The 14,614-nt window shown below is 31.0% G+C and overlaps 2 protein-coding genes and 1 pseudogene across 4 annotated transcripts; all 3 read right to left on the reverse strand.

The window, feature by feature from the left end:
- Positions 1–336: 336 nt before the first annotated feature.
- Positions 337–8,885, reverse strand: LOC120069599 (protein transport Sec1a-like). 2 transcript variants are annotated; one of them, XM_039021390.2, is made up of 21 exons: positions 8,593–8,885; positions 8,336–8,391; positions 8,159–8,240; positions 7,839–7,917; positions 7,345–7,395; positions 7,125–7,221; positions 6,983–7,015; positions 5,707–5,832; positions 5,064–5,255; positions 4,901–4,984; positions 4,699–4,797; positions 4,539–4,615; positions 4,248–4,344; positions 3,884–4,009; positions 3,690–3,785; positions 3,115–3,234; positions 2,937–3,014; positions 2,224–2,435; positions 1,587–1,677; positions 1,395–1,484; positions 337–730 (listed from the first exon to the last, which is right to left on the reverse strand). In XM_039021390.2, exons 1-21 carry the CDS (start codon positions 8,663–8,665, stop codon positions 677–679), a joined length of 2,013 nt encoding a protein of 670 aa, XP_038877318.1. In that variant the 5' UTR covers positions 8,666–8,885; the 3' UTR covers positions 337–676. The 2 variants fall into 2 exon arrangements, with proteins under 2 accessions (XP_038877318.1, XP_090163859.1); XM_090307733.1 differs by having other exon boundaries at positions 7,345–7,402; positions 8,593–8,828.
- Positions 8,886–11,556: 2,671 nt separating this feature from the next.
- LOC150032277 (dihydroflavonol 4-reductase-like) lies at positions 11,557–11,921 on the reverse strand. The gene has a single exon (XM_090307734.1). It carries the CDS (start codon positions 11,907–11,909, stop codon positions 11,703–11,705), a length of 207 nt encoding a protein of 68 aa, XP_090163860.1. The 5' UTR covers positions 11,910–11,921; the 3' UTR covers positions 11,557–11,702.
- Positions 11,922–13,078: 1,157 nt separating this feature from the next.
- LOC120069605 (vestitone reductase-like) lies at positions 13,079–13,940 on the reverse strand (annotated as a pseudogene). Its single transcript, XR_016525008.1, has 2 exons — positions 13,811–13,940; positions 13,079–13,648 (listed from the first exon to the last, which is right to left on the reverse strand). The product of XR_016525008.1 is annotated as a vestitone reductase-like (transcript).
- Between the last annotated feature and the right edge of the window lie 674 nt (positions 13,941–14,614).

Raw genomic sequence — 14,614 nt, forward strand, 5'->3', positions numbered from 1 at the left:
GTATTATAGAAAAAATGCAAACATGCTTCAATTTTGTATCTAGTTGTTATTAGGGTAATGCAAATTTTTAAATCTCTATCCAATTATTATTAAGAAACAATTACATTGTAATAGTCTCATTAAAGATTATTTTTACTAAAAAATGGTTTGAATTACATTTAAATGGCTATTACAAACACGAATTGTTAGTTCAATCCATTATAGTCAATCAAGAATAATTTAATAGTGTTACAACTTTTACAACCTTCTTATATTAGTTATTCTTGTATTCTATATTCGTTCAAAACAAAATTGCAGACCTCTGAAGAAAAATGGAAGGAAAAAAAAAAAAGAGAAGAAATGAAAGATTACAAATATGATTTATAATGTGTTTGAAGTATGTTTCACTTCCTCCGTAATCACAACTGTATGTTAAATTGTTGTGAAGGGGAAATGATGTTAGCTTTAAGCAGTAGTACACATTGATATAACGAGAACAACACTACAAGAAGAGTTTTATTTTTTAGTACAACAATAATATATGAGATGAGGGATTTGAACCTTTGACCTATTGGTCGAAAGTACATACTTTATGTCAATTGAGCTATGCTCGTATTGACACATGGAAAAGAGTTAAAAGTTGAATCATTGTGTAGTTGGTGAGAACCACTTTTAATTATAAGATAAAGAACGACCACTAAAATCTGGGGGCCTCCACTGAAATGTCTCTTTCCGACAACAGCTTCAATTTCTGCAACATATTATTGTGAGGTGTAGAAGAAAATGAGCTGCCAATATCTGCCAATAGACTCACTAAAAACAATATTGAAATGCCCTGGTTTCAACTAAAATTATTTAGGCTAACAAAACAAATTCATGGTAGAGACTACATAAAGTTTAATTTGTTTGGTATAATTATGAGGTAAGGCTTTTTAAACTAAATCAAATTTTAGTTATGAAAAATCAATGACTATTTTTTTAGCCTCTTCAATAATTTTAGAAGATAAAAAAAATTGAATTGACTTAAAAGCTATTTTTAAGAAACTCTTGATATCTTTTACTTGGGCCAAAGTCTTCACCTTGAGAGGGAGAAAAAATCGTCCTAATCAGGCAAATGAGGATTGGTGCCTAAGAGTCTTTTTTCTAAAGCGTTCATTTTTATTTTTGTTTTTGTTTTTACTTGAGTTAAAGTCTTTACTCTTTTTGGCTATTTCGTTCCTAATAAACCATCTAAAACATTAATGATCAATAGACAACATAAAAAGCTAGAATGAACGCAAACATACAAATCTCAATTATGGTGTGGGGAGACGAAAAAAAATAGAGGTAAAAGTTAGACAGCAACAGAGCATTCTATTATATGTCATGCCAATCAGAAGAAAAAAAGATTAAGGTAATGGGCGGCGAATTAGTACTGTGATATACTGGGGAGGATCATCCAAACTGGAGCAACCTAGCACTACTTCTCTCCTTAGTTTTGCTGTGAGCTTATGACAAACTCGCAACTGAAAATAACAATAATAATACAAAATGAAAATCAATTAAAGATCAAATGTAGGAATGGATACCAAATTAATTGGGACTAAGCATGGTTCAGAAAATCATACCTCGGATCGAGTAGCCCCGCCAATAATAAATACGAAAACACGTTGTCCCATCTTCTTAAAATCAAGAGTTGCAGCTCTCAAAATAGAATCACTGTAACGTGCTCATAGTCTTTATTGATGAACTTGAATGTTAAAGCTTTGAAACACTCAAGAAGTGGGAATATTAATCCCAAAGCAAATATGTAAAAATATCTTGCAACATAGATTAATATGGAAAGCTCAAAATCATCGAGAACAGTTAAATCCTAAAAGCATGGATATGAGAGACAGGGTGTTTTAAAAAATCTAAGATATTGGCATTACATGACACATTTATTAAAATATACAATTTCTTCTAATTACTCATAATTTTGTCCAAAGAAGTTCAAATTCCTAAGTTTACATATTTTTATGCTTCAGAAAATGAGTTTGAGCCTTGAGGTCTCAAAATTTATTATGCTGAGGAAGTGCTCAATGTGTGCCTAATAACTGCTATTTTGTACCACTAGTATTTGACACATGCCTATTGTTGCTAGCAGGCATTGTACAGTTTACCCAAACTAAAATGTGCCTGCTCATTAAATCCAATAGTTGGTCCAAACAGAACAACTAAATATTAAAGGAAAATAAAAGAAAAATTAAAGACTAATTGACAGACCTTCCATATCCGTCGTCAGAGATACTGGATCGTGCCCAATTTGCTGTTCGTCTTGATCTCATTGATTTTGGGCCACCAGTAGATTGACCTGTTTGGCTAGTTGCACTCTGAGTACCTTTTGGGGCAGCTTTTTCAGTCACTGGAGGAGGTTCGTTCATACATGAATATTCACTTTTTGATAATTCACCTTTGCACATATTTTCAATAAGCTCCTGAAGAAAAAAGGATGTTTATAAGTATTTGACCATAGTTTTGCAAGTTCAGTCTTCAAGCAACACCAAGATCAACTTGGTTTTACTTGTGTTCTTTATGCGAAGGCACTCCTATTCCGAGATATTCTGGTCTCTATGTTTCTTCTTTAACTATATAATTGTTACTATATTACAATCCGTCGAAGTGATAGATCAAAGTACCAAGTACATAAAAAGATCATTTTTATTTTTTGATAAGAAAAAGTAAAATCATGAAATTGATAAAAATTTAAATACGTCACATATCATGTCACCATGGAAAATCAAAATTGTTTTTCATAGAGATCAGTCAATTTCAATAACCCGATGGAAGGGCTTAGATTTCTTTTCCCCTTTTATATCAACCTCAAAGTTGATAATTTTTGTGGAAGAGACAAATGATAATAATAATAATACCAAATGATCCAGACTGGAAGTTAAATACTTCAACCAAAAAGTAACAAAAGCTCCTTATTAGCAAACCTCAACCATGGGGTAAAATCGAAATAGTTGCCATGTTTCTTCTTCACCAGTACGGTCCTTTCTTGTTGCTTGTTTAGTCTGATAATAAAAAAAGTGTTAAATCATTAGGATGCTCGCACCAGCGTTGCACTAAATTTCAACATTTGAACTTGAATAATATCTTGAAATAACTTATTACCTTCTGTGCATTAAATTTTAAGGAGAAACTATGGGCTGATGATGCCTTTTTGGAATCCGACCCAGCAAGCAACCGCATGTTCTTCACTACCTTCATATCTTCAGTCGATAGCTTAGCCAACTAATATAAAATTGAAACTATTAGTAAATGCAGTTATTCTCAAAGCTATTTATCAATCTTTGAAGTAGAGATCAAACGCACAAGGAGCAGATGAGTAAGAAAGCTAAAGGAGGTGAAACGATTAAAATGACTAATGCCCAACTCCACAGACTCCTATCTCATTTATGTTCCATAAATAACTCAAGAGAGGTTCTATAAGATGTACAAAAGTATACATACATTGAACAAGTTGCTGTTTTCCTTCCATTGATAAAAATTCTTCTAGAATGTATGCAACAAGATATCCTCTCTCCATAACTCCTTCCCCATTTTTTTGGTTAGTTTCTTCAGAATTATTTAGTATTTCAACCGGCTATGTACAATCATTTTTTTAGCACAAATATTTGCTGCTTACAGACTTCGTTTATTAGAAGAAATGCTTAGCATTCTATGGTAAAAATCCTTTTCTCCGTTACCTGCATTATCTTTAAAGCTTTGTCGTCCTCAAACTTTTCAGGATAGACAGACGCATAAATCATCAACAAACGTAATTTATTTTCTGGACTTGCATTCTGCACAGGAATAGAGAAAGTTGAAGAATGATTAATTACTAACAAGATCTTTTCTAACCATATTTGACTATGTATCTTCACTCCTTTTAGCATATGACCTGATTTGTCCTTAAGAAGCTAATAACATCCTTAGCTCCGGCATCTCCAAAAACCAAATCCTGTTCCAATTGTCCAAGGTCTCGAAGGCCCATTTCTCTAATCAGTTTGTTTATTTTTCCAGCAATCTGTATCGGATAATAAAAAAGATAACGGTCAACACAGAAAACAATGCGATAGTTTATTATTTTAACAACTGTTGGCCTCTGATCAAGCCCAAGCGATCATATCTTCTCAACTTCGTTATATATTTCAGTTCAACAGTTGACAAGTGTAGTAATAGCTTACATATCTGAATTTCCAAATCATGCAAAAAGAGGAATGAGTTATCACAGATAATAACCTCCTGCAGCATGAGAAACAAACCTCGACATGAAGAGTAATCTTTTCAACTTGTTCCGTGTATTGTGGTAAAGCTTGAACCATTTTTTGTAAATCTCGAGTAGAAATTTCACCGCCATCTCTGCAAAGAGCAACTTCAACATTCAAGAGGTAGCAATATGAAAGACGGAAAACAGAAGGCCTTCAATTTAGAACCAGTGAAAGTAGTGTCAAATTGACGTGATGAACTATTAGGGAACTGAATTCCACGACAAACTTATATTTTATTTTAAATAAAAGTGAAATCTGAGAAGTCTCAACAGCACTGAAACGAACCTTGCACTTTGCTGAATTTGCGCAGCTTTGTTTTTAGATACAAAATTGGTCATCTTCTCATGTAAACGTTCACTAGCCTGTAATTCAGTTGGTGAAAAGAGTCGGTGAACCAACAAATCATATGATAGGGGAAATTTTTAATGGATAGGATAAGACATACATCTGCAATATGTGAATGTCGAAGCTCAAGCCAGACTGGATCAGTGTCTTCCAAAAGGGCCTCTCTTCTATCGGGCGCACCTCCTGTCTTACTGGATACCTATGAAGATAATGTATATAATTTTATATTTGGAAAAAAAGGGAAAATGCAGGGAAATTGAGCAAGAGAATGAATTTAGCACATTAACTAGTAAGATCCATACCTCATATATGTACTTATTTCCGTCCATTTCTAACAAATCCCGACACATAGCATCATAAGTCCACTCATGAATAACAGGGGCAATCTATAGTTTGAGTTCAAAACAGTGAATAAACTACCAGAAAAAAAATTACATCATCACTTGAAACAAAAATTAAAGTAACCTGATCAATGGATCTATCCAAGATGAGCAGCTCACATGTTTCAGACTGAGGGTAGTTGGGAATGGTAGTTTTATACTTTGAAATACAGTTCCAGATGGCAGCAGCAAGTTTTGTGGGTACTAGTTCACGAAGTGATGCCGCAGTGGGATCCTCTAAAGCCTTGGAAGTTCGATATCTCACAAATGGAAACTCCTAAAGAAGGGAGAGGATTTCGTTAGTATCAATCACTAAACATCAAATACAAAAGAATTGCGGTTTGTTAACACTGATTACTTTGATCCATGACTAAGTAAGAATTTGATGTAGAGAGCCGGTGATAAATACTTTTTATAATTACCCCCAATTTAAGTTTACCAACAGAAATTAAATGTCTTCTTATACACTTTTACAGCCATACAGAATAAATTGTAATCTGTCTGTCTGCTATAGTTCTTAAAATTAAGAAGTTAAGCGGGGAGGAAACCAAAGCAGAGCAAGAAAATATTGGACCATTAAGTCAGCTGAGCATGCTTACTGCTAAATCGTAGTAGCTAGTGCAGCAAAAGATAATCGCTCTAATCTAATACATAATTCAAACTCAATAAAAACACAAAAAAAGATCACAAGTAGAAAGCTTAGACACACCATTCCTAAGGTTGCATACCTTTAGTGAGGCAAACACAGTAGCGATTCTAGTCGCCATTGTGTTCAAGCAATTATCAAATTTACGAGAATTCTCAATATCACCAAATAGATCTTCTAATGCCCGTTCTTGATCAGTGATAAAGGCCTGCATTAAAGTCATAGTTAGTTCACTGTTCATTGTAAACCAAAAAGTGAAGCAAAAACTTAGGACATGGAAGATGTAAAAGCATCACTCATTGCGTTTGATTGTAACAAGCAAGCTGGAGAAAGAGAAGGCAATATATTCAATGCTCCTCGATGGAAGATGTTTTAGTTTTCTGACATCAAATGGCTTGTCCTCGTGGTGCTAGATAAAGTAGCCAGGTCAAGATCTTAAAAGTATGATAATAGAATTGCAGTCCATTTCTTTATCAGTCAAAATCTCCAGTCGAGTTTTACATTATCTAATGGCCCTATAATATTTGGGCGTGCCAGAAAACTCATAGAATATTAAATCTTAGGTTGTTGGTACCATGGATTGTACTCGTTCCTTTAGATTTCTCGAGAACTCTTCGTAATGACTAGGCCAACATATGATGGCTACTGGTTAGAAATTAATTTGCAAAGACCCACATCCCCAAGAGAACTTCATCCTTAAAGGCTTCTCTACTTCAATTTAGCATTTTCATGGAAGCAAGTGACAAGACAGGACAGGAAATTTGCACCCAGTGGTTGTCATGGAAAATGCATTTGTGCATTCTTTGAGATTTTTATCTTTACAATAAGATGTTTTATACTATGTTATCTTATAAACCATATTCTATTTATAATAACAAGTTACATTATCCCTGTTATGCCTTAGTCAAATCCAACTCAATAGCCTATCCATACTGAAAGATCAAACGACACCCTGATAGGATAAGCAAGCACAAAAGAAAACTGTCCACTTTACTTCTATTCCTCAATTGGGATAGGCGATGAATGAAGCTGATGTAAATATTATAAGATGCTTTTGCAATAAACTATTCAAAATTGTCAAAACGAAAATGCTAAAACTAAAAAAAAGACAGGAAAAAAAATTAAAATAATTTGGAAGAAAGAGACTTGACTTGCTCCCACGTGTCCAAACAACTTATGGTGAATCCTTAACTATCACCCAGTCAAGCCACATAAACGACTAATAAAGATCACAAATCATTCATGCATTATGCTTAACGTCTACTAATAAGAATGTGGGGAGATAATTCCAACCACAGCACACTCACAGGGTTAAGAACCTAGCATCAGAAAAGAGAGAAAACGAATGTATCAACTACCTGGCTATCAATCGGAAAGTATTCGAGGTTCATCTGGAGGAAACAAAGAAAAGAAAAATTATATGAAATGAAGGAATGGATGGTGATTAATATCATATATCTCAAAAGAAGTTTTCAAGAGTAAAATGAAGACATGACCAACCTCTCGCAATGCACCTATGCGGGGTAAGACACTTGTATCGCACTTAATGTGATTGACAAATTCTTTTGGGACGGGTGAACTGAAAAATACAAATGCTCTGGAACCGAAATAAAAAATTAAAAACAAAAAGGCATTAGGAGCGATCAGGAATTGGAGCATGTAACCAATATGAATATTGCAAAAAAACTTTAGGGGGAAAAAACTAAACCATTTTACGTACTTCTTGTATAAAGGTTCCCTTCCAGACATGTCAGACAAGAACATGACAACACTGCATGCTAGAAAAAGATACGGTTAAAACGAGTTCAGAGTTCATAGCATACATTCAAGTAAAGGGAATCCTTTTATAACTTTCAATAAATGCAGAATCAAGTTCAAAAGTAAGCATACATTTTTTAAAAATTTAAATATAACCCCTCTTGAGAATACTAATGATTTAAGAAATCAAATTTAGTACACTTAACCTAAAGAACACAACAATTTGTTTCACAAAAAACTAATTGCAACTAAAATAAAAAAAAATGATTAACAAAAGAGGACAACAAGAAATTCCAATGCATCTGCAAGTATTGCAAGTTCATTGAAAATAGAGAGTACTTGAAGTCCAATTGAATTTTTGAAATGCAAAAGAAAGTGATAAATTGTGATTTTTAGAGAATGCCTACCAGTCTAAAGAACATGACAACTAGTTTCAAGAAAAAGCAAAAATCTTACTTCTCTTTGGATGGCTGGATAAAATAAATAGCATCCATAGATGGCAATGGTTGCCTTCTTCTGAACAGGTCTTCCACAACTGCAGTAAAAGAAGAATTTACAACGAGCCATCATAAACAGAGACAACGGATAATGGAAAATATTGGAAAAGACAACAAAGAAAGAATTTAGGATGGTTATATAGAATAACGATTACAAAATAATGAAAATTATTGAACAGAATTTAGAATGTCACATACCACATACCAAAAAAAGAATGAATATAATTCACATGAAAAATGATACAAACAAAAGAAATAAATAAACATATTCGAACGTACGTGAAACTCCTTGGTCTGTGATATCCGCCATTTTACAAGAGTGAGACATGACTTTCACAGTCACTTTATCCATGATTAGTACCTGATATAAGTTAATGAAGGATCAGCAAAAAAGGAAGAACAAAAGTTTCATATCACATGTAAAATGTGGATTGAATACAATTTTGAAGAACACACCTTCCAAGGTTTTGAATTCTCCGTATTAGCTGCTCCAAGCATTTCGAACAATAATCCTGAGAAAAATTCAATGCGATCATACAATTGAGTGAAGACTAGCATTCACGAAACAACATCAGAAACTCAGATTCTTTAATTGCATCAGTCCTGGATAAAAAAAATTTGTGCAAAGACTCCAAACTCCAAGTATTCAAACAATTAGACAGCAGAAAGACATTGTTGAGGCTAAAAGTTAAGAGAAAAGAAGAAAATCTTACGATCACGACTGGCTTGACGGAAGTTCTTGTACTCATTGGGTCCCGAGGACGTATCAGAATCGGAGAACGACATTGTTGAGCAGCAAAACAAGAAGATGAGAAACGATTGATTTTTCAACTCAGATCAAAAGAAACATAAAAACAAAAATTCAGAGAAAAAATGAGAGAGAAATCTGCCATTTGTGTTTCAGGAAAATTGGAGAAATGGAAGGGAAGGGGAAGGTCCTGTGAAGCGCAAGACAAGCGAAGGCGGGAACTTCGGTAACGTTTTCAACCAAATAATTTCTTCCCCCATTTTTCTTTTTCGAAATTCATCATTTAAATCCTTTTATTTTTAGTAACTTTCATTATTGATTTATAATTTTTATTTTAGTTATACTCTAAATTTTGTCTCGTGGTTTCGCTTGATTTTCACTTTTTTTTTTCTTTTTTTTTATTTGGTTCTAAATTGATTGGCCAAAACGTAATTGACATGTAATATCGAAGGTTCAAATCTTCATATTGAGATACTTCAATATTTTGTACTAAAAAAATTCTCACGAACCATATATATTATTATATTCAATATGTTATCGGTATGTTACCTGACTCTAATTTAATTTAGGCCTAAAAATGAATAAGGGAAAATGGGAGAAAATTGGAGTTTACCAAAGATAGTTTATGAACAATTTATAAATTTTTGCTAAACTATATAGGCTAATTTAAGAACCACCAAGTTTAAATTGAATCTAAATCTAAATCATAAAAGTCAAATTAATTTTTTTTTAATTAGAGGTAAATTTAAAATTCAACTCAAACGACAGCGAACAACTTATTTGCAGTTTAATTAAACATAGATCAAATTGAAATTAAGATGAAATCATAAAATCAAACGGTAACTTTTAAAATTATAAAATCTAGATTTAGTCTTCTAAATGATTCTTTGAAAAACCATCGTGAGGATGTGTAAGAGAGTATTTTTTTTCCCCCTTGATTGGATCTCTTCAATCATTAATGAAGAGAAGTGCGCTCGTTCTTTGGTAGTTGGCAGTTGATGAATTTCTTTTATTATTAATATATATATATACATAGAATCTACACTACAAAGTACAAACATTAGTGAACAAATTTATAATTAACTTCCATTTTAAATATTATATTAGTCGCACTACCTTTAGTTTTAATTATTTTGATGCACGTCCTTCTAAAATATTTATTTTAGTATATTTACTTTTAAAATATCTTTATTTGTCTTACCTTTTAAAGTTAGTCCCTCTCATAATAATGTATCTCTCACTTGACCGTTTTTTTCCTCTTTTCTATTCAAAAAAGTGAAATATTGTTATGTGTCTCATCGTTCGTTATTTGCTCGTGTGTGTGCAAGTGGATGTTGAGACTTCTTGGCCGAACTCTATTAAAGTGAGGATGTACAAAGTCGATTATAAGATCTTAGTTGATTATATACATTGAAGATGCTCTCATCAATATGTTTATGGGCTCTTTGATGTTTTTTTGTTATGTCTGTGATAGTACACATTGTGGATTATATATTGGAGATACTCTTGTTATTTTTATTTTTTTTGACACTTTGATGTGTCGTTGTTCTGTTTGTGATAGTTACATTATGGACTACTACTAGTTTTGATGCCTAAATGATTAACTTTAAGTACATGGTTTTTTTAAAATAAAAATTTATCACAAAGAAAAACGAGCTTTTAAGGAATATATTAACACAAAAAGAGACATCAATTTTACAAGTTTAAAAGGTGTGTCAATCAAATTAAAAGATCGAGTACATTGTGTCAACAACTTTTATAATTGATGGATAGTTTTTTGCAAATTTTTTTGAGGAAAATTATAATGGATAGCAAATTATGAATAAGGTTTAGCAATCTTATCTTCAACTTTTAACATTTTTCAAAAAGGGAAAAATCTTAAATTATTTTGAAGTCTAAAGTCACGTTATTGATTAAGAAACTTGCCGCTTTTTCGAATTTTTTGTAAAAATTCTCTATAGTATTTCACAGAAAAGTGATGTTGTTAGGTTTTCTTAGACAGCATTTCAAAAAAGAAAAAAGTTCTTTTAGACACAATTAAATTTTATATAGGGTAGATTTGTTAATTTTTTTTTAGAAAAAAATGTTGAATATGTCATGGATGTAGATACAAACTTAAGTTCAAAAATTTACTGGACATTTTTAAAGTCTAAAGTCTTAATAGACACAAAATTAAAACTTCGATTAGAGACCTATTATATACTTTTTAAAGTGTAGAAACCTATTAAACAAAATATAAAAGTTCATGAACTAAAACTCATAATTTATCCCAAAAAAATCTTAATTACTTTTGCATCGATGGATGGGTATATTTTATTCTTATGCTTTAAAAAAATCTCAATTATGTATACTCTAAACTTTGAGATATGACTTTGTTAATAATAGACGTATGACAAACTACCATGATAAATCATTATTGGATTACATAGAGTGGGACATCCTACAGCCATTTAATTTCTAAAGTAGGATATTAAACACTTTATAAATCAAATAATTTTAGTTATATATATACTCTCCCTTATATAATTTGTTATATTCTTACTAGATTGTGTCAAATCAACCAATGTTTGTTGAACAAGCATGTTGCCTATTGTTTAGTTACCAACATAGATTAAAAACTCATAATTTATTTTGTCATACTTTTTTAGGGCTTTGAAAGATGTCAAATGCTATATGTTCACTGATGTCTCATCAAAGAAGCTTTTAGATATTGGCTTTCAAATGACTTGTTAGATAGAAAATTGAAATTAATTCAAAGACTTATCAAACATAAAATGCTTACATTTTTTTAAAGTCCATAGATTAAGGGCGTGTTTGGTTTAACTTTTCAAATGTTTAATTTTAAAAATAAGTTCTTTTAAAAAAAATTAGACAACTACTCAAAATAGCTTTTGAAATATATTTTAAACAGTTTTTATTAAAAGAGTTGAAATAAAAATGATTTTTTTGAAAAATATTTTTTTCTTTAATAAATCCAAACCGACCCTAAAGCTTGTAATTCTAACCATTTCTATATCTAACCTTTTAGAAATTAGTAAAAGTAGATGATAATAAAAGGTGGGTATAGAGTTGAACTCACTCTAGAGATGGAATTTGAAATTGTTGGTACTTGGCAGAGAGGAATTTAGCCAAATCTTCAATTGTGATTATGTGGGAAGAGCAAACATATCTCCCATTTGCATTTGGATGTTCAAATAGAAAAATATGTGCTCTTGCCACATCATCTACATGCACCATGTTTGTTCTTAAAATCATTCCATATTCACCTTCATTACCTGCCATATAAATTTCATTATCATTTTACTATTGACAATGAGAGGTATGATCTACAATTCAAATACAATATTAAAATTCTTTAAATTTTAGAAAACTAAATAGAATAAATACTCAAATTTTGACTATATTTTAAAATTGACTCAAATAAATACTTTCCATTCAAATTTTCTTAAAATTTAATCCTAAAATTTAATTTGTATCAATTTATTCCTTGTACTTTCACTTTTGTAACAATTTAATCATTAAACTTTAAGGTATAATAATTTAATCTATATATTTGAAAATTGCCACGATTTAGTCTTTAAATATAGTACTATAAAAAATATTATTAAGATTTAATAGACTTTCTTACATATATGAACACATCATACAATAAACTGATTAAGTACGTTAAAGGCATATACTTCTTTTCCCAAGATTAGATATTCAAGTCCTCTACATCACACTTGTTTTAACTAAAAAGAAAAAAAAAAAGAAGTTAGTATTATAACTTTTAAATACTAAAGATTACATGGTTACAATTTTAAAGTAAATAGATTAAATGATTATATAATAAAAATCGATACTTATTTTTTATGATATTTTTCATGATAAATATTGTATTTTTACAAATTTTAAAGACATGGATTAAATTATTATATGCTAAAGTTAACAAACTAAATTGTTAAAACCTCGTTTGGTAACCATTTGGTCTTTAATTTTTTGTTTTTGAAAATTAAACTTATAGACACTACTTCTACTTCTAAATTTCTTCTTTTATTATCTACTTTTCACCAATAATTTAAAAAATAAAACTAAATTTTGAAAACTAAAAAAAAAAAACTTTTTAAAAGCTCGTTTCTGCTTTTTTGAATTTAGCTAATAATTCAATCATTATACTTAAAAAAGATGAAAATCATTGTGTAGATATGGGAAGGAAATAAGCTTAATTTTCAAAAACCAAAAATAAAAAACAAAGGCCCCATTTGATAACCATTTAGTTTTTTATTTTTGTTTTTGAAAATTAAGCATATCTCATCCACATTTTTTATAGCATCTTTATTAAGTACAATGGTTGAATTCTTAGCCAAGTTCCAAATTTCAAACACAACTTTTTGAAAGCTACATTTTTTAGTTATCAAAATTTGACTTAATTTTTTAAACTATTGATGAAAAGTAGATAACAAAGGAAGAAATTTGGAAGTGAAAGTAGTTGTCCATAGGCTTAACTTTAAAAAACAAAATAGTTACCAAATAAAATTGAAATGGTTACCAAACAGGACCTAAAAAATGAAGGGCCCAATCACAAAAGTTGGAACAACACTAACAACTTTCAATCCATATTGTTGTGAAAACTCAAGAACTGCTTGGTCAGTTAATGTCTTGGAAATTGGGTATGATTGGTACTATTATTTATGTAATCAATCTCACTCCAATTACTTTCATCCAAAAACTCCACTTTCTTGCTCTTATTATTAATAAATTGTATGGTTGATGCACTTGAAATGTACACAACTCTTCTAACTGTTCTTGAATTTAAACAAGCTTTCAATATCCCCAAAGTTCCATCCACTGTTCTTCTTATCACCACTTCAACATCTTCTTTGTCCTCAAAATCCACAGGAGCAGCAACATGAAAAACTCCAATACACCCTTCAATATGGCAGCCCCAAAACTATCTGGCTCATTCAGATCAGCATAATATATTTGTAGATTCTTTGATGCTCCTGGTAGATTTGTTAAGAAGCTATAATCTCTTTTCTTTTCTGTAAAAGTGTAAACGAGAGAAGAAAAAAATCATGTTGGATTGCTAGTCCAAGCATAACTCAGTGAAAAAAAACAAAACTCAAAGCATGGTTTGTTTAGATCTTTCGATTCTAAAAAATTTTATATATACTTTTTGAATTACGACAAACTCGTAAACGTACCTAGATCAGGTCGTACCGTGGTTGTGACGGAGTAACCGTCCTCGAGAAGTCGCTTGACGAGCCACGACCCTATAAATCCAGTGCCTCCTGTTACACAAACGTTTCCCTTCATCCCACCTTCCACTTTTCTCTATACTCTGCAAGACTAAGAGATGGTGTTTAAGAATATTCATGGCTCTTGTTTATCTACCTTACTTATTATTATCATTATTTTTTGTTGGACATAAGTGATAAGGTGCCATATTTTCTAAATTATTATTGGAGGACAAGAAATACTACAAGAGGTAGTCTGATAAAAAGGAAAGTTTTTCCTTTATCAGATATCATTTTCATTTTATATTATTGAATGTGATGACTTTGCTTTTTCTCTACTCAACTCTTCTTTCCCTTTCTTCCTTCTTCATTATTTAAGATTATTCTATTTTAATTCCTAAATTTCTTGTTTTAGCTGTTAAACTTGTTTTAAGAAAATATTCATTTGGGGAGTTTATTCTATATTAGATATGATATGAGTGACGTAAACATGAGTAACAAATGATATAAATATGTATTATATTATATAGTTTGGAGTTACATTTTAAAACTAATTAATAATGTGAAAAGTATCCCATCGATCTTACAAACATTGTGAGTTTCTCTATGGCCCGTTTGATAACATTCCCGTTTCTGTTTCAGTTTCTTATTTATTAAGAAACTGACATGTTTGGTAATCATTTCTATTTCTTGTTCCTAAAATTTGAGAAACGTTTCTAAAAATGTGGCTAAAATTGAGATTTTGTAGTTTCTCCTTGTTTTGTTTCTATT

The sequence above is a fragment of the Benincasa hispida genome, chromosome 12 (assembly GCF_027475165.1).
Source record: "Benincasa hispida cultivar pf3 chromosome 12, pf3_genome.v1.1, whole genome shotgun sequence".
Taxonomy (NCBI): domain Eukaryota; kingdom Viridiplantae; phylum Streptophyta; class Magnoliopsida; order Cucurbitales; family Cucurbitaceae; genus Benincasa; species Benincasa hispida.

What these genes read in the sequence shown, in the direction of transcription:
- LOC120069599 (XM_039021390.2), bottom strand. Translation starts at nt 8,665, where the DNA reads ATGTCGTTCTCCGATTCTGATACGTCCTCGGGACCCAATGAGTACAAG. An exon ending in GACATTCACATATTGCAGAT is followed by an intron (nt 4,616 to 4,698) that starts GTATGTCTTATC and finishes ACTGAATTACAG; the next exon opens with GCTAGTGAACGTTTACATGA. An exon ending in GCTTCTTAAGGACAAATCAG is followed by an intron (nt 3,786 to 3,883) that starts GTCATATGCTAA and finishes ATTCCTGTGCAG; the next exon opens with AATGCAAGTCCAGAAAATAA.
- LOC150032277 (XM_090307734.1), bottom strand. Translation starts at nt 11,909, where the DNA reads ATGGCAGGTAATGAAGGTGAATATGGAATGATTTTAAGAACAAACATG.